The sequence below is a fragment of the Ixodes scapularis genome, unplaced genomic scaffold (assembly GCF_016920785.2).
Source record: "Ixodes scapularis isolate PalLabHiFi unplaced genomic scaffold, ASM1692078v2 PGA_scaffold1__304_contigs__length_218370807, whole genome shotgun sequence".
Classification (NCBI taxonomy): domain Eukaryota; kingdom Metazoa; phylum Arthropoda; class Arachnida; order Ixodida; family Ixodidae; genus Ixodes; species Ixodes scapularis.
Window position 1 is genome coordinate 12890847 of NW_024609846.1, and position 20371 is coordinate 12911217.

Genomic DNA, 20371 nt, shown 5'->3' on the forward strand with positions numbered 1-20371 from the left:
AACTTTTGTCTTACATTTCACGAATTTTTCATGTGTAGCATACCTGGTTATGATCAGTAGGCCTATCTAAAGGAAAGCATGAAATATCTTCTGTGTATGTGAAGCCACTCGTAAGGCAAATCATATATTTATCTTGCATCATTATTTAGATAAATTTCTGATAAATCAAACAAAATTCATGGCTTCCTGGAGTTTGAAATCATGAGAGTATAATGTATTTTGTAATGGTAGTGTAGTAGAAACACAATCCCCTTTGTCTTGTTCGGATTGCATGATACCTTTTTAAGATATACCTTCTACCATGTCAGCAGTGTACCAGCCTAAGTCTGCTATCATTTTTCTTTCCCAAACTTTCAAGACTCGGCCAACGGCGCTTGCGATGTTCAGAAGACTGCGTCGTCCTCCCCATGTACATGTCGGCTCATAATCACCATCATTTTAATCTTGCATCTCACAAGATTAGGTCGTGATCTTACATCATCACATAATCACCATCAGAAGATGTGGCATTGCGGGCGTACTTTGCACGGGCTGCTGCTTTTCTGCAGTGCCGTGGCTCTCCTAATCCAATAATTACTATTATTATTATTGTTGTTTATATTATTTTTATGATCATCATTGATGAGCGCAGTGGTCTTTCATTGACATGCCTAGCTCGACTTTAAATTTAGGTAACATGGCTCGAAGTTTTAGAGTTCTTGGATGTGCACGGTTCTTTCTTGCTCTGGAGAGAACACACCAGAACATTTCTTTGAGTGGCCCAGTATTTAGTACTTGCGAACTTCAGATATGATTATGAATACAATATTAGCTTTGCTAGTAGAACCCCCAATCGTGTGAATCTCGAAAGGCTAGACTTCGTAGAAATAGCAGTAACATGACAGCTCACTCGTCGGTGTCTACGCCTCCTTCGATACCCAGAAGGTTGGGGCTTGTGGAACCGATGACCGCCAGCACAGCCTCAGCCAGCGGTGTCAGCGTGTGGTCGTTGCGCCCTGCGCCTGTGGAAGACAAGGTTCTCTCTATATTTTGTTTGAGCATTAAATTTTATCTGATTGCAGCAAGCACATTCATTGTTTTGATTTTATTGTATTAATAGCTTGATATCTTAATTTCTTCTATAATTTAGCCAAGAAAATGAGAAAGTGGATAAAAAACTTCTTTAGCCAACAGAATGTGTGCTTCATTTTTATGTGTAGTAAAAACATGTATAGTAAACTCACCGGTCGTGGAGTGTGCTTTCTTCGAGAGGGTCAGTTCCGCGCGGCTGCGAGATTTGAGGTTCTGCCACTGCTTTTTGAGTTGCGGCACAGTGCGCAGCGTCGATGGATGCCGCGAATTCATCACGGATGCGATCTCCTGCCACACTTTTCTTTTAGCAGCTTTTGTAATATTGTTGTTAAATTTGTTCTTAATTATACGTTTTCGTTTCTCGATTTCGTAAACCAATTGAAACTTATCATCTTCGGACCAATTTGATTTCTTTACCTTGGGAGGCATCCGTGATGGACCGGCAACATCCATGTCTGCGTGCAGCAAACTCAGACGGTCGTCTGCTAACTTAATGATCGAAACATAATTATCAACTTTTATTGCAAATGCTTCCGAGAAAATACGTCCAGCGCATTTTTTTTTCTTAAAAAATTGGGCGTTAAGGACACGCAGGCAGTTATGTAAACAACTTTATTCGGCGTACGCACTGGACGTCGACGACGGTGGTGACAGACGATCGCGATACGAAGCAATATGACAGCGTTGGTGCGCACTAAACTCTACCCAAAACCGCGCATCGCTGACTCTTTTTTTTTTCTTTCTTCTATTTTGCACGGAACCACGGTATGTACGAGACATGTGTCGCAGTTTTGCGACTGTCGTCGTTTCTCTTTGCCCAAACCGATCGCAGCGTAGCAGAAGCAGACGATCTCTCGCTTGCCGCCTCGCGTCGCCGGCGCTTTCTTATTGGACAGGAGGTCACAACTCGTCACTTCCACGTCCGGAATCTTCGGCCGTGTTCCAAAATTTACTCGGTCTCACTCTAGGGTAAAGGTTTTGTACCTTTGCGATCGAAAACCTACCCGAATCCGGCATTACTCGATTTTTGTTGTCACGTGACATGATCTGCCAGGGTAACTCGGATCCACTCGAGTAGATTTGGAACGCACCCTCTGTTTTCTCCGGTATTTCTTCAGTTTTCCCTAGATTCCCTCTCTAGGTACTGCTCACTCCGTTCTTGGCGGTCTGGGTGCCAGACTCAAGTCCGGACTTGAGTCAAGACCGCGCCGGATACCGTGCTGGATCCGTCTTGGTCTCAGTCACGGTCTCAGCCGAGACCGCCAGGCGCCTGAGTCAAGACTTGAGCCAAGACTTCAGTCAAGACTTTCTAGCAAGCGGCCCCAGATATCTTATCGTCGCTGGGCAGCTCGTAAAATGGCGGCATAAGTCGAAGACCGAAAAAAAAATCACGAAACAAAAAGCATGAACATAATAAACCATACTTTGAACTTTTAAGTTGTCAGCGACTGTTGGTGACTTCAGCGATATTGAAGGCACCTAGCGGTTAGAACAGTAAGTTATGGCGACAGCCTTCTCGATCGAATCAGATATTCACAGCACCTGGCGGTGAAAACACGAAGCCGTGAAAGTGGGTTCAAAAACCAAGGATAAAATCCCTCACTAGGACGTAGAGCTCAATCTTCGGCGTCACCTAGAGAAAAAAGGCTAAATCAGAGACCGGATTAATACGTCGGCGTTCGGGTGGAACCCGTGTCCAATCAATGCGAACACGAGTCACGGCCGTCCACTGATGAAGACCTCGCGTCCAATCTGCATCCAGTCTTATCGCTCTTTAGATGCCGCCAAACACTTGTGGCTACATCTCTGCCATCTAGAAGATGTTGGTAGGTTGCTTCGTAGCAATCATATTGCCTAGCCTTTGTCACGTATGTACTGGCTACTCACTCGCTGACCATACTTCTGGTATCACCGAATGGTACTGCGATTGCATTGCGGCGATGTCTGCAAGGCAGCCTTAAGGATGAAAATAAAACGACGAAATAATAATTCTCACTTCATCAGAAGTTCAGTTTAATTGCGAACGTCATAAAAACTCCTAAATTACCGTTGGATGCGTTTTTGTTTGTATATTCCAAAAAAGGCCACTGATTAGAAGTGTTTGTAAGCCTAAAATCGCTTTTTTTTTAATTAAATATGTCTCCAAGTCGGCACACTTACCGCGTTTTGAAGACAAATAACAAAAAAATACTTGGGAATAAACGTTAATTTTTGAAATGCTTGCACATTAAGACTGCATTGTCTAAAATTCGAGATGAGTAAGGCCTGCACAGTCATACTTACAAAAGCCCGAAACAAAGGAAAAAGACAACAAAGAAGAAAAAAAAGACAGCACAACTACGTCACATTTTTCCTTCTTGTCTACTGGATTTATAAGTTTCACCGTTTACCATCCTATCCTGCACTATATTACCCTATTTTCAGAAAGTCTGGAAGCTTTTATATTTACTTTGAGGTATCGAAAAAGCACTACAATTTTTTTCTAGAAGCCTCACACACGCTTGCTCCATTTAAGACAAGCCATACATCTCATTTAGGACAGGTTTTAGTTTCGGCATTCATGTTTTAATGCGAAAGCAATAACTGCCCCATGAAACGCAGCCGGCGCTGACTGTGACCACAAAAAAACGGCTACCAATTTTCCTCCCACACGGCCGTTCAAAGAGAAGATTGAGCGCGCTAAATTCCCTTTTAAACGGCAGTTAAAATGGCTGCGATGCTTATTCCAAAGAACCATACTGGCGAGAGCGCAAAGTTCCTTCCCAGACGGCGAATAAGATAGCTGGAATGCAGCCACCATGGCCCCCTAGATCGCGAAGCGCGCGTGTTCACGTGCTTCGCTATCCGCGTGGTGGCCATGCCGCCACGCGGATAGTTCCAAAGAACGCCACCCACAGAGGAGCCCTCTTCATGGCGTTACGGCCCGAACACAGGAAACGGGTGAGGGTTGCCGGGCTCAGCGCGGCGCGCAGCTTCTACGAATTCGCTACGTTTACATTACCTAAACGCTTGTTCTATTCCTTCCAAACTTTTAATTTCAGCTCATACCAGCTTAATGCTGGTTTCTCTCAAAAGGGCGATGCAACAATTTTTGTACTTTGCGCAAATACCGCTTAGAACGGATCCCTGACATTAATGGCCCATGAAACACGTGTTCGTTTTTCACCCCACGCAATAGAAGTACCAGAAAAAAAAATTAAAGAAAACCGATCACCGTTCACCCCCTCAACTCGCAGCCAGAACAAACAGCCACGTGATCTGGAGCCGATTATACGCTGCCAACGTTGGTCAGAGCCACGCGCTGGGCTTGGCAAAGCACAGGACACGCGCTGAGCTCCAGACATTGCGATTGCTCGGCTATTGTGGTCGTTGCAACGATCGTTGCAGCGATGCATGCCGAGGCATCGATTGTCACGAGCTGAGATCGAATGCAGAACCGGTCTTTGCGTCCACTGTGTGCGCAGTATTTAAATATTGTCACCGAAGAGCTCGATGACGCCTTCCCGGGGATCGTTCTGTTGCCATTGTCCCCACAGCCCCGTCATCAAATTTCGCGAAGGAGCAAAAGGCGGCTTTCGAAGGAGAGACTGAAAGAAAAGCTCCGCTTTCATCCTTTGAATTCCGCCACGACGAAGACGCTTCTTGGTCAGTAATGTTGCGTTCGAGTATTCTTCGGTCCCACTAGTGCCAGGAAGCTGGAGTAAGGCAACAAAATATTCCCACCCAATGTCGTTGGACAGCCTCTCCAAATGACAGCACACGACGTGTGCTTCATGTTATACAAGGTGATTGATTACCCAAGGAAAGTTGCTCGATTGGCATCCTAACACGATCTGTCACAAAGCTGATTTTCAAAAAAAAAATGGTTGTAAAGACGTTCTTACTTCCAAGCACAATTAAAACATTTCTGTATGTAGGCCTATTCACCGTAATGTATGATAGTATTTTTGTGTGTTTTTATTTACATAAAAACCAGAGCAATAATCTTAATTTTTTTGCGAAATGGGATATGTTTCCGTACCTTTTACAAGTATTTCTTATTTTTTATTTTTATATCTGTTGGATATATTAGTCGAAATTACGCCTTGTGGACGCAAGTGCTCTAAAGTTAGCAAAAATCTAAATAGATGACGTCATAACCATACCCTTCTGTAAGCAAACTTATTTTGTATGAAAATATATATAACCTCAATTGCAAAGGCATAAACAAAAGAAGTCAACTATTATTTGCAAGACCTTTTCACAAAAAATTCAACATTTATAAAAATGTTAGCGAAAAAAGCATAATTTCCAACAGATACATTTTGTTTAACTGGAAAGCGATATTTAGAAATCGTTCGTTATCTTAAGTAACAATTGTTTTACCTCAAATCTGCCCGGGTTATTTAGGAGTGCCAACTTTTCCAATGGACTAAGAACTTCCCCACAGGCAAAACCTTCAGTTCACAAAAAATTGCTATCTCACATCACGTTCTTACGCTTGTACCCCCAAAAAACTGTTTATATTTCAAAATCTAAAAACCATAAACAGTCAAACCAGACCAATATTTCGTCTTTAGATAACCGAGGCTAGCTGACGGTGTGAACTGCTATTTGGTTGTATTTCACTGCACTTCTTAACACTTCGCCTGCTAGAAAAATATGCAACAGGAGTTGCAGTTTCAATGTCCGATCCCCATCATTGTTTTAGAACCTCCTTATTTTTACACTACAATTCTTCCTCTCTAATAGTACAAATTTCTGTTCTTAGTAATAACAAAAGTAACACCTAAATAAAAATATTATGCAATCGTATTTCTGAACGTGCACACGCTCAACCGCAAGCAGTCTGAACTTTTAAACAAATGTTGGCGAATCAACACATAATCAATAATAGGTTTAACTGCGTGGCACATAGCCAAGGCACTTTCTTCAAGATCCTGCAGACATGCTGTCCGCATATTACATTTCGCTTCCATTCGTCAGATAAAAAACACGCGTCAAAGCCAGGCAACGTGTAGGCGATGATTAACGTGATTAACGTCAAGCGTCAAAACCAGGCAACGTGTAGGCGATGATTAAGTGATTAATATCAACCAGAATGAGCTTTCGCGTCACGTGCTTCACGTCAGCTCGCTTCTGAAAATGTCATTCCAGTCCACTATATAAAAGAAGTCTCCGAAACATCCGTTTGTACACTACACCTGTAGTCTAACTCCAAGCGCCAAGATGGTGTCCAGTTTCACCGTCGTCGTCCTTGGGGTGTTCATTGCTGGTAAGTTATGTAGACCACCTTCGATAGACGAAGTGACAGTTTATTTCGCCCTGCTTATTGATATAGCTTCAGCACAAGTGGTCTACATTTCAGAAGTTACTGCTACCAAAATATTTCTAAATATTGACCGAGTTATGCAGCACAGAAGACAAAGACGAACGAAGGCTAGATCACAACACTTGTTAATTGCACCCTCATTGGTATGCCCCAGGTGATACTTTCACAGTGTTCTGTGCATGTATCCCACGCACGCTAACTGCGAACCCAGCGGAATCAGTACGTCTTAACATTTTGTATATGCTGGACTAGACTTAAAAAAGAGGAGTCTACAAAATGTATTTTTCGGATTTACAGATTTCTGTTTTTAGTCGGCTCTACTGTAGCAAATATTGTCTGTATTTTTTTTTCTAACTCTTACAATCAATGATTGAAACCGTTCCCGAGAGAGTATCACAAATGCATCTACTGCGAAATCAGTATTAACACCACTGTGATAGCCTATCGTTTTTTATGTATTCTTGAAGTGTCGTGGGGAGATGTTCCTATTTTGCTCTGTGTTCTGTTTACCTTTCTTTTTGTATGCTCACCCTTGACTTGCCTACCAAATGGTGGCTAGTAGTGTTTTTAAAGAAAAAAGAACAGCTACACTAATGGTCAATCTGGTCTTTGCAGGTGAATTATAAGGTTTGGGAGACGTAATAAAGTTTCAATTGCCCGATAAGTATAATAACCAACTAAAAGTAGTTTGTTATTTTTTTTATTTAGTGTAAAAAATTATATGCTTTTAGTTAGAACCTTGCTGAGCACAATTGAAAACCACTAAATAAGTACATTTTAGAAATATTTGCGGTACATGGTAAGCACAGTGGAGCGTTAAATTGATTAATCCTGCAACGGGCCCAATGCTGGCAGGGGAAATCGCGGGTGATAAGAGACGAAAAAACAGCAACATTTCTACTCCCTTCCTGTACCAGCAAAATCAAAATTGTTCCGTTATTTGCTTTGTACGATATGTAGCGACGAGAAGAAAAAAGTACTTACTGCATCGCACTTAAGTTTAGAGAAATCGACCCCGAGGTGAGCAATGGAGATGCAGAAACAAAAGCACACAACTAACGCACACACGTCGAAACCGAAATCGAAACTACCCGTTGAAAGTCTACTGCTCCCACAGTGCACCTGAATTGCTAGGTGCGCTACAATTTTGAATATTGGACATTACAGCACTTACATGTCGTTTTAGCTGGAGGTTGTGAATACACACACAATGTGTTTTCGACCGAGCGAATCGATTAGGAGGATAAAATGGGCGAACGAGGGTTTTTGTCACGATGCAGAGCAAAGTGCCGCTGGCGCTACCTGCCACCTCCTTTCGCTCCTAAATGTTCATTCTAGGACTGTGTGATAAGCATATGTGAAATAAAACGGTAATATTTAAATATGATTTTCCTACCTGTTAACCAAAAAATTAAGCCTGCTTTTTTATTAACCAGAAAAAATTAACCAAAAATTAAACCTGTTAACCAAAAAATCACAAATAAGCAATGTGCACGAAAAGCACAGGTTATGTTTTTAAAATAAAAATATCATCTACGAAATTAATTGATAAGTGTTCCAAATTCCACCTTTATTGCACTCCCAAATTTTGCAAGTAAAAAACAAAACTTGAGTTCATCTTTTTCAGTGTAACTTTCTTAGTGATTACTTCTCATCATAATTTATTTTCTTTGCGGGCCTGTGGGGCATTATACAAAGGGTGGCAAGAAAACAAAACATAGAAATGGAAACCCAAATATAACACTTTAAGCTAGTTAGCTATATTAGATTGAAGGAGGGAAATAAATTAAAACAATTTACTAGTATCATTTATAGAAACGATGCTGCGACTTCCAATCCTTGATAGCCAAAGGTAGAGTGCGTAATCTGTTAGAAACAGTTGATTTTCGAATTGGAATTTACATGGGTGATCTAAACAAGGGGAAATACGGTGGGGCGGGGATTGTAAAAATATTCTGAGGTGAGAACTGTGATAAACAAATCGATGAAGGGAGAGAGGCGTGACACTACACGGCGAAAGAAAAGTGAATGATAATTAGCTTGTTATCATTATTATCATGGTTCAAGATGCATTGCTTTATCCTATTGTTCAGGATAATCAGTGTGATGAAATTTTCCGGTTTACCTGTTTTTGTTTGAAGTTATTCTTTGAAGCGAAAATGTTGCTCACAAAATTTTGTCAGTGTAGGCAAACCACGTTATATGTGTAACACGGCGTAGATATTTTGGTATACAAATGGGAAAATTATTTGCCGTGGCAAAGAAATCAATCAAGCGCTTCATTGAAAAACGTCTCAACCTCTTCAGAAAAAGCAGCAACGTGTTATTATAAACCCGCCTCTTCAAGAGTTGGCGCTAATTTACTCTGATGTTAAAAATAATTTCAAGTCAGTCGTTTCGCCAGTACGACTTTGTACCTCCAGTCACTGCTTTACCTCGCTTAATGCTAAAAACATATTCATTTTTTTCTTGTAGTATTGGCCGCTGCAGAAATAGGTTCCAGCTTTCCGGACAACATAGAATCGCAGGTAAGGCTTGCATATCATCCCATAACTTCCAGAAATGTTACATTTGTATTCTTGACAATGCGTAATACTATTTGTATGTACAGCGCTCTCCAGATTACAGTTCAACATTTCACGAATCGAAAAATGTGTAGTTAAACCAAAACACAAAAGTAAATGACTTTCATGAACTATTCACATGAATAAACTTAAAGCTGTTTCGTTCTGAGTCAGCAGTACCAACAATAAATTACTTATATGTCTATATACATATACATATATATATATATATATATATATATATATATATATATATATATATATATATATATATATATATATATAACTGAGAAGAAAGACCCTTAGTGGAAAAACAACAACGTGACGAAGGCCGGACTCCGGCCGAAACGTCGAAGTATAAATCGTCCGCTGTTGCTGTTTTCACTAAGGGTTTTTTCTTCTCAGTTATATACCCACGCCTTCGGCCTCCCGCCACCATGGCCGTTGTATATATGTATATATATATATATATATATATATATATATATATATATATATATATATATATATATATATATATATATATATATATATATATATATATTCACCAGCATAACAAAAAAAAGTAAATATTTGACATATTCCTTCAAGTTATGCTGCGGAGGCTTATAACAGTCAATTCAATTTTCCAATAAGAGTATAGTGGACTGCACAACAGAATTTTATGTACTAAAAAAATATTTGAACGTGTTACTTAAAATTCAGCTACCGAACCTATATCCCCCAAATGTGACAAATATCATATGCCCAGGGCACATGCAATAAAAGAATTACAGCGAACACATGAACACGAACTCAACGTACACCGGTCAAACAAACGGATGAAAGCGCATAGGTTTAGTGCAGATACGAATTAAAGAATGACAGCTCTAAACAGCCTCTGACAGGCAAAGTGTGACATTTCAAATAATTGCAGCATTAAACAGTACCGATAGTCAAAACCCTGGTTTACACAAAACACGATATTGTAAGCAGTGATAGAGTCCAGGCGAGCTGGTAATTAATCGGCATCTTGTACACCCTGAGACGGGGAACGATATTCCTGTTTGTAGTAGTTTAGCATTTTTATTACTTATGCACGATGTTAATTAGGTAATCAGCAGTGATTATTTCCGAAAGTTTTGGGGTCGCCCATTTTAGACATATTTTTATTGTTTGTTGTCAATGCTACAGCCTTGTTTCAAATGTCTTGCGTGATCGTCGTAAAGGTTTATGTAATCGTGCTATATATCTGTTTTGTATCATTTTACCGAGGCATAACCCCAAACTACTCACTTTTTATTCAAATAATATTTAAGCAATTGCACTATACATTTAGTATATCTGAGGTAGAGATCCGTAAAATATTGTCCTTATGAAACCAGATGTGACCAGATATAAACGTAACATATATCCTAACGCATGACTCAATGCTCTATATAATTCTACGAGAAACGTGCACATATATTTTTAACATAGTTTGTAATCAAAGCCACTTTCATGCTTTTAATATAGTTTTTTATTTAAGATTTTGAAAAAATGTCTTATCAACATGATGGAGTTTATAGCTGCATGATTTAATTTCTAGACGTTAACCTGGCATCCACTCAGTGCCATGCTATTACTCATCGGTTCTCATAAAAGGGGGGGGGGGGGTGGGGGGGGGGGGCTCTCTAGCTATTTTTGTAAAAGCTTGTTTTTATTGCACAATGTTTGTTGAGCTTCAGTCAATAAATATTATCAGTTCTAAATGGTAAGACACCTCAGTATACTCGCAGCGATTGAAATACACGGGCACTACTTTTCTGTTGGGAGTGGGTGACTTTTTGTGTGCTCTACCACTTCTATAAAATTTGACCAATTAAAACAGTAATTGCGCGCATATTCTGACCGATTCTAATATTGATAATTTTACGCACGTCGCGCATTATATTTTAATAACAACTTAAAATCTTTGAGTGTAAGAGACGTAATACCGCAATTATTGTTTAAAAACTCCTTGCGACGGCCCCTTCAGGTGTCTGACCCAAGACTCAGAAAAAGGGGCCTGTCACATACATTAGAATTTTTAATGAAAACAATTGGCCGCCCATGAGTGTAATTTTAAATTTGTTGAATAGTCCTAGAGCCCGTAGATTGAGTTGGCATCATTAATAGATGATTTCAGGATCCACTTGAATGCTCCTTTTAAGAGTCGCGTTTCTCATCACCAACTCAACTGCATGTTGATTTTAGTGGTGTTATTCGTATGTCTTATTTTCTCAAAAGTTAAAATTCTAAAATAGATCACAACACTTTATTCCCCTCTCAAATTTGATTTCAGAACGTTAGAGAAAAATCGTTTCTTCAACCTCGTACCTATGTGAAATACTGTACCTATGGACGTTGGAGGTGGCCAGACGGAACTCTTTGCAAGGTAAGTGTATCTACATCTGCCGACATTCATAGCCAAAGCTACATTAACACGATTCATCGAAACGTTTCAGCAGCTCAAATAATCTCCTTGGACTACTCCAAAGGCATACACACCGAATTCAAATAAAAAATGCAATGTTCTTCAAACTTCATACTGTAAAACTGTTATTTATCTATCTCAACTCTAAACTGATGTCAAAGCAAACAATTGTAGTGTAAAGGTTCAACCACATGTTTTCATTAGTAAATTTTAAGACAACAGACTGGGCTGAATATGCAAAAATAGCAAAATACTCGTACAATGAATTCCACAAAGTAGACTAGACGCCTCGAAGCAGCAACCATTGCTCTGCACAGAGATTTATATAAGCAATATTTCTTTTCGCGAATCGCCGGTAGTTCTTCAACCCGGTAATTTTGGAATATAAATTAGTTTCATAGGAACAAATTAATGCAATTACCTGCTTAAACCTTTAGATAAACACGAATAGAAAAACACAAATGGTCTCAACCCTTTTGCACTGACATGTGATTTTAATCTCTGCAGAAGAGGGGGAGAACGATACTTGTTAAGTTTTTCATTATTGCTCCTTGTAGCAAAAACGTTGTAAAGCGTTTTGTATTACAATGCAACAAAAATTACATATCAATTTGTGGCTATCTCATAAATGTGGGACGTCTCTCGGAAAACGATTTTTGTACACCGTTATTCCAAACAAATAACTCAGTTGTGAGTGATCGACAGACATAATCGTCTTATAAACTGCGTATTCGTTTCTATATACAGCAGTGAAAATATGCTTTGTAGTTGCTGAGCTTTCAACATTCTATAATCCTCGTATATTTTCGTATTGATTGCAGAGTAAGTGACGAATCCCAGCAATTATAATACCGACTCTAGTTTGAAATATTTCTTCCTGAAAGCAAACTTTTAAGCTCAAGGCTTGAACATTTACTTGTACACACACTTTCAAAACGCAAATGAACTAACGGAAGGAGCACCCTATTGACAAATTACGTATACTTTAAGGGTCCCACATGCGGCACATTAAAATTATATTAGCTCATTTGCGCTTCTTTACAGATTCGCCACTGGGTCTATGGATATTGCAAGAATGGGGTTTGCTCTATTCCGACGCCATCCACAACTACAGCCAGACCAGTTCCTCCGCCTGGACCTACCCCAACCCCACGCACCCCAACTACGACAGCAGGTTGAGCAGCCAAACTCAATCCAATCACCACAACAGCTCCTCCGGTCAAATCCACTACGATCCTCAAAACCACTCCGATTAAAACCACCACAACAGCTTTTAATACCTACGGTAACTGTATAGACCGTTGTGCTACTCTCCTGCGCTTGCGGAGCAGAGTAGTAGAATGGTCTCTTTTTTTTCGTCTTTTTTTTTTTTCTTTTGTCCAAAATCAACGTGGCAGCGTAAGTCCTACAGGTGGTGCTTCGGCGGTAACTGTCATCCTCAAAATCCTGTTTGCGTACGCTGCCTAATGTGTGTGGTCGTTGTCTGCTCAACCTTGGATTATTTTTGGCACGTGATAATTTCTTCACCAATGAAGGGTTTGCGGTAAGAATAAAAGAAATGCACTACTTTGTTACTGTTATTTAGTTACTCTACTCCAACCGAAGACACCGCTACACCTCCTGTCCCCCAAACCATCTCCGTATCGAATTGGAGCCACACCCATACCGAAGCAAATCCGATCATCTATTCCAAAACAACCCTGACTCCAAATCCAAATAATGAAACATTGCCACCAAAGTTTTATAAAAGCTTTGTGACGCGGCCAGAAACCACTATTGTGCAACATCGAGTAGCGTCAGTCACGGCGCGACCACGGGGGAAAAGCAGCATCTGGCTTCACGACGTACAGCAGTCCAGGATCTCAAGTCTCTTGCACCACACTGAAAAACAGAAGGCACAGATGAAAAATAAAATTGTAAGCATTAACAGAAAACACTTTTTTCCAAAGGATATATCAAAATTACATGTAGAGTTTTTATAGCAATGTTCGAAATCTTAATGCAACGCAGGTACCAAATCTTTATAGATTTGAGCACCTAAGAGAATGGTGAATTTGAAGGAGACTGCAATCATAGTGTGCAGGACGCATGACATCAGGCACGTAGCTAAGGGGGATAGAAAGATGAGGCCCGCCCCCCCCCCCCCCCTGGAATCTTCGATTTTGCTGGGGCCCGGTCCCCCCTCCCCCACCCCCTCATACAGCATTTTGTCACGTGCGGGCCCCCCCCCCCTCCCCCCCCCCCCCCCCCCCGAATCAAAATCCTGGCTTCGTGCCTGCATGACATATCCGGAATACAGTTAGAAGCTTGTAACCACAAGGATGTTTTCTTGCTGTTTTCGTTTCACAACGCTAATTACACATTTATTCATAGCCTGGAGAGAGGCCTTCAGAAACTCTCTTATAAGGATTTGGAAAGAACATGTCAAAAAAATTTCCCTCGCTTTGTTTATGCAGTGACTGACCTTCCTTGTGTGTGCGATTGAGTCATCAAGGCAATTTTTCATTCATACTGTTCGCAACTACAAGCCGCAGTGGCATCCGCCGACACTCCTTATGTCAGAGTCCTACTAGAGCGACAAGCTGAAACAAACGACAGCGACAATCCTCAAACCAGAGTCTTTCGCGATTTGAAAGGCTTTGTAGAATAAAGGAGGTTATGTTCAAACACGAGCATCATGCAAATCGAGGGTATCTTTGGCAGGCTTGCACGAGCACCGAATGTCTAAACGCCTGCCATAGGTATCATCGCGAGCATGCTCCACGTGTTTGAGGCTTATCACTCGCGTTTGTTTCCTTTTGTCGCTGTAGTGTGACTCGGCCATTTGAAACTGATACCCCTGTCAGAGGGGCTAGTTTAGTGTCACAACAAGCGTGTGCACTTCAACCCGTTGAAACACACTCCAAGTGTGTTGGTGCTACACGAGAAAACTTAGTATCACTCCAAAATGATGGCAATAACGATGGGTAAGTAGTGGGCACGCAACATGTTACAGTGCATACGCATTTTTTCATAAATAACTTCGTCGTCTTATTAGAAACACGTTACCACATATTGTTGCGCTCAGTCCCGAGTTCTAATCCAAATTTAAATCCAATTTGATCATTACGATCAGCCATTACAAGCCAGTGATACGCGTCCGGACGCCGGTACGATACTGATGTACCGCAGAAAAGGCTACAAGCGCGAGCTCCTTGCTCTAGGGCACATCAAGGCGGCACAAGCGGTCGTGCGTTAAGAGTAGCTCCCAACGCTATGAGCTCGCGCATCTAGCCTTGTCAGCGGTACAACATAAGGTGAAACGGAGTATAAATCCAAACGAGCAGGAAGTAGGGATTGAACCCAGGATTCCTGGGTTCTGCAGCGCGAGCTTTCGCTCCGCGTGCCCCGAGCTTGGTGTGTGCGAGCCCACCCGGCCACTCGTCACTCACCACAATGAAACATCATGGAGTGTGTGGAGGACGAGCTGGAGGGCGATATCCGCGATGTTGGACAGTGGAAGCACGTGGTTTGTGCACCTTTCTCCGTGAGAGCCCAACGCTTTTCAGATAAGAGGCAGCTGGATCTGGATGCCGACGCACAGGCAAGAATATCAAGTGACATCGATCAGCAGCTGCAGGCCAATGCCCTCACCATAGCCGCTCTCATGACCGACAACCTACCAGTGATCAGTCGAGAACGGTGGACTTTCCAGAGGAACGAACGGTGGTTCGAAGACACCTTGCTCCATTTGGGCGAGTTCGATTTCAAGCAAGCCTTTCGCATCTCTCCTGCCACCTTCAGATTCCTGATGGAGTTTTGCAGGTGCATCCTGGCGGTCGCTGGCCGTCCCGCAGGGGCCAAGGCTGGAAACTAAATTAACCGCTTGTTTTTCTACAATTCACTACTTTCCTGCCAACAGGAAACTAGTGCGCATCTAATATTACTCCTATCAAAATAATACTAATCTTACGCAGCGTTAATTTCTTCTATTATTTTTACTCCTTGAACACTGCTATCGAGATTACACACTCGGTCTACCGGAGTGAGCGTAGTGTGCTCCCCGAACTCACTTCTTTGGAAGTGTCTTCTTCGGGCAGAGCTGGGGATTGAGCTCAAGATCGCTGGGTTCTGCAGCGCGAGTTTTCTCTCCACGTACTCCGATCAGGTGGGTGCTAGCACACTCAACCACCGATACTCCTTAATAAAGACACGTTAAAAAATTAGACGTTTACAATTCTCTGTAATGCCGAATTAGAGCGCAGCTCTTGAGGAGGAGGGAGGAAGGGTACGAAGGGGAGGGTATGCCAGCTGCTCCCCCTCCGTACCATCCTCTCCTGTTCCCATCCCACTTAGCGTAAACATTTTGCTAAATTTGCCGGTAAATTTAGCCGGGAAATTTTCCCACTGAATTGACGTGTGACGTCACATGACGCGTCATATAAAATTTTAAGTGTGACGTCACCTGACGTCACACGCGTAAAATTTTCCTCTAAATTTAGCGGAAGATGTTCCGCCAAACATAGCAAAAACTTTTACAGCAAAATTTAGCGGGAAAATTTTACCCTCGTGACGTCACACGTGACGACACACGTGACGTCACGTGTGACTTCATTTTGGGAAACAGCCCTTAATGCAACGCGCGGTTACGCCGACGCCGCTCAACCCAGAAACGGGTGCCTAGGAGCTGTGCTCTAAAACAACGTTACATTAATGAACGATTTTTATGCCAATTGGATGATTCTGATCGATCATCGCAAGCCAATATAAAGAACGAAGCATATCCAACTTTGGCGTTCCGCTTCGTTCCACGGAAGTCTACGAGGAGGCCTTGACACTGCCTAATCAGATCATAATTATCGTGTTGTCTCGATTAGTTACATGCTGAAACAAAAGTATGTTCTATCATTTTTTGCTAACCAAGATAGCCATGAATGACTGACTTCGTCGTCGTCTTTTATCAATTCAGCGCTCCGCTAATCTTGATTCAGATCAGCCTAAACTCGGCCTAAAATTGATTCAAATCAGTCTAAAAGTCCACCCCACAATTTTTTTTTTTTTTTTTTTTTTTGCAATGCAACTTTTTTACATGTCGTCTCTTTCACGGATTTCTTTTTCTTTATAAAATAAAACTTACGCCACGCTTTTGGTTTCTGTGTTGTTATGTTTTACTGTTGAAATACTCCTATTGATGCCACGCACTCGATCGAGCGAAGTGAGTTCGTCAAACTCACTCCAAGCTAAGTGTGTTCCTGAGGAAGGAGCCGTGTGGCACACTACAGAAATGACACTAAGGGCGAAGTGCACTCGCTTGTAGTGACACTAAACTAGCCCGTCTGACAGGGGTAGAAGAAGTTGGAGGGAGGGGAGGACGGGGGGGTGGGGGGAGTTCTTAGGAGGGACCACAAGGAAACACAGAGATGAAACAAAGCTTAGGCCAGCGTGACTTTCTGAGAAGTGAACGCACGCAAACGAGATGTTTAAGAAACTTTAAAATCTAATACCCCTGTCAGACGGGCTAGTTTAGTGTCACTACAAGCGAGTGCACTTCGCCCTTAGTGTCATTTCTGTAGTGTGCCACACGGCTCCTTCCTCAGGAACACACTTAGCTTGGAGTGAGTTTGACGAACTCACTTCGCTCGATCGAATGTGTGGAACCAATGGGAGTGTTTCAACAGTAAAACATAACAACACGGACACCAAAAGCGTGGCGTAAGTTTTATTTTTCAAAGAAAAAGAAATTCGTGAAAGCGACGACATGTAGAAGAGTGACATTGCAAGAAAAAAATAGTGGGGTGGACTTGGAGTTTAGGCTGTATCTGAATCAAGATTAGCGGAGCGCTGAATTGATAAAAGACGACGACAACGTCAGTCATTCATGGCTATCTTGGTTAGCAGCGAATTGCAGTGTACAGCGAATGATAGAGCCTACTTTTGTTTCAGCATGTAACTATTCGAGAAAACACGATAATTATGATCTGAATAGGCAGTGTCAGGGCCTCCTCGTAGACTTCCGTGGAACGAAGCGGAACGCCAAAGTTGGATATGCTTCGTTCTTTATATTGGCTTGCGATGATCGATCAGAATCATCCAATTGGCATAAAAATCGTTCATTAATGTAACGTTGTTTTAGAGCACAGCTCCTAGGCACCCGTTTCTGGGTTGAGCGGCGTCGGCGTAACCGCGCGTTGCATTAAGGGCTGTTTCCCAAAATGACGTCACGTGTGTCGTCACGTGTGACGTCACGAGGGTAATATTTTCCCGCTAAATTTTGTGGTAAAAGTTTCTGCTAAGTTTGGCGGAAAATTTTTCCGCTAAACTTAGGAAAACTTTTACCCGTGTGACGTCACGTGACGTCACTCTTAAAATTTTAGACGACCTGTCATCTAAAATTTTCACGCTAAATTTTGCGGTAAAAGTTTTTGCTAAGTTTGGCGGAAATTTTTTCCGCTAAATATAGAGGAAACATTTTACCTGTGTGACGTCACGTGACGTCACACTTACAATTTTAGATGACGTGTCATGTGACGTCACACGTCAATTCAGCGGGAAAATTTCCCGACTAAATTTAGCGGGAAATTTAGCGAAATTTTTACGCTAAGTGGGATGGGAACAGGAGAGGAGGATGGGAGGGTACGGAGGGGGAGCAGCTGGCATACCCTCCCCTTCGTACCCTTCCTCCCTCCTCCTCAACAGCTGCACTTCAATTCGGCATTACAGAGAACTGTAAACGTCGACTTTTTTAATGTGTCTTTATTAAGGTGTATCGAAGCCGAGTGGGCTAGCGCCCACCTGATCGGAGTACTTGGAGAGAAGGAGAACCCAGTGATCCTGAGCTCAATCCCCAGCCCTGCCCGAAGAACACACTTCCAATGAAGTGGATTCGGGGAGCACACTACGCTCGCTCCGGTAGACCAAGTGTGTAATCTCGATAGCAGTGTTCAAGGAGTTAAAAAATAGAAGAAATTAACGCTGCGAAAAATTAGTATTATTTTGATAGGACTAATATTAGATGCGCACTTGTTTTCTGTTGGCAGGAAAGTAGTGCATTGTAGAAAAACAAGCGGCTGATCTAGTTTCCAGCATTGGCCCCTGCGCGACGGCCGACGACGGCCAGGAGGCACCTGCACGACTCCACCAGAAATCTGAAGGTGGCAGGAGAGACGCGAAAGGCTTGCTTGAAATAGAACTCGCCCAAATGGGCAAGGTGTCTTCGAACCACCGTTCGTTCCTCTGGAAAGTCCACCGTTGTCGACTGATCACGGGTAGGTTGTCGGTCATGAGAGCGGCTATGGTGAGGGCATTGGCCTGCAGCTGCTGATTGATGTCACTTGAAATTCTTTTCTGCGCGTCGGCATCAAGGTCCAGCTGCTTCTTAACTGAAAGGCGTTGGGCTCTCGCGGAAAAAAGTGCCCCAACCATGCGCTTCCACTGTCCAACATCGCGGATATCGCCCTCCAGCTCGTCCTCCACACACTCCATGACGTTTCATTGTGGCGAGTGGCGAGTGGTCGAGTGGGCTCGCGCACACCAGCTCGGAGCACACGGAGCGAAAGCTCGCGCTGCAGAACCCAGGAATCCTGGGTTCAATCTACGTTCAATCCCTACTTCCGCTCGTTTCGATCTGTATACTCCGTTTCACCTTATGTTGTACCGCAGACAAGGCTAGATGCGCGAGCTCATAGCGTTGGGAGCTACTCTTAACGTACGAGAGCTTGTGCCGCCTTGATGTGCCCTAGAGCAAGGAGCTTGCGCTTGTAGCCTTTTCTGCGGTACATCATAAGGTGAAACAAAGTATCGTACCGGCGTGCGGACTTGTATCACTGGCTTGTAATGGTTGACCGTAATAATCAAATTGGATTTAAATTTGGATTAAAACTCGTGACTTAGCTCAACAATGTGTGGTAACGTGTTTCTAATAAGACGACGAAATTATTTATGAAAAAATGCGTATGCACTGTAATACGTTGCGTGCCCATTACTTACCCATCGTTATTGCCATCATTTGGAGTGACACTAAGTTTTCCCGTGTAGCACCAACACACTTCGAGTGTGTTTCGACGGGTTGAAGTGCACTCGCTTGTAGTGACACTAAACTAGCCCGTCTGACAGGGGTATAAGAAGTTGGAGGGAGGGGAGGACGGGGGGGGGGGGGGGGGGGAGTTCTAAGTCCCTGAGGGAACACAAGGAAACAGAGAGATGAAACAAAGCTTAGGACAGCGTGACTTTCTGAGAAGTGAACGCACGCAAACGAGATGTTTAAGAAACTTTAAAATCTAAGACCTTGAGATTAGAAAGTTGGTCGGTTCTCGCAGTCTTGGCGGAGATTATCTTTGCGGATGCACGCTGTCGGAAGCGTGTCTAGTGTTGTAAGGATATAGCGGGTCAAGCCCTGTGTTGTAAGGAACGGCGTTCCTGGAACGCGTTCCTTTTAGGAGGAACGAAGGAACGCCGCCGTTCCATTTGGCATCAGTGGAACTGGAAAGGGAACTCGTTACTTTTTTACGGGAACGGAAAAAAGAACGGCGTTCCTTTTTCTCTCCCACTGGGGTAATTTTTATTTTATCTCTAAGAGGAAAATTTTAAAAGTATAAAAACAATATCTTTACGAACAGCAGAATCTCGTTAACGTTTTGGTTGCTTCTATTTGGGTTCCTTTTGTGTGTTCCTCGCTTGGTAACAGTTGGGGACCCACAGTTACAACAAAAGAACAGGTTACCAGACATCAAACGCACTCTTCCATTCCGAACATTAGTCACTTAAAAAAAAACAGAAACAAAAAATGTATTGTTATTACTTCTCCCCTTGTCCCTCACCTTCAAACTGACAACGAATCCAACCTTCGCGAAGAAGGACTTCTAGTTTTCGAGACTGACATCCCACAAGTCCTACCCTCTTCTTCAATTGCTCGTCTTACAGACAGCAACATCAAGAAGCAACTGTTGTTAAGTTCGAACACGGGACTTTGTTAGATTGAAACGTGCGAGGTTGTTGTAAAACGCACGTGCAATG

At 42.4% G+C, this 20371-nt stretch overlaps 2 protein-coding genes across 2 annotated transcripts; one reads left to right on the forward strand and one right to left on the reverse strand.

Annotated features, from left to right (window-relative positions):
- Positions 1 to 885: 885 nt before the first annotated feature.
- On the reverse strand, positions 886 to 1524 carry LOC121836113 (nuclear apoptosis-inducing factor 1-like). The gene is made up of 2 exons (XM_042290852.1): positions 1224 to 1524; positions 886 to 1001 (listed from the first exon to the last, which is right to left on the reverse strand). Exons 1-2 carry the CDS (start codon positions 1522 to 1524, stop codon positions 886 to 888), a joined length of 417 nt encoding a protein of 138 aa, XP_042146786.1.
- Positions 1525 to 6279: 4755 nt separating this feature from the next.
- LOC121836018 lies at positions 6280 to 12633 on the forward strand. The gene is made up of 4 exons (XM_042290637.1): positions 6280 to 6325; positions 8858 to 8910; positions 11249 to 11341; positions 12425 to 12633. The coding sequence occupies exons 1-4, from the start codon at positions 6280 to 6282 to the stop codon at positions 12557 to 12559; spliced, it is 327 nt and encodes a 108-aa protein (XP_042146571.1). The 3' UTR covers positions 12560 to 12633.
- Positions 12634 to 20371: the final 7738 nt, after the last annotated feature.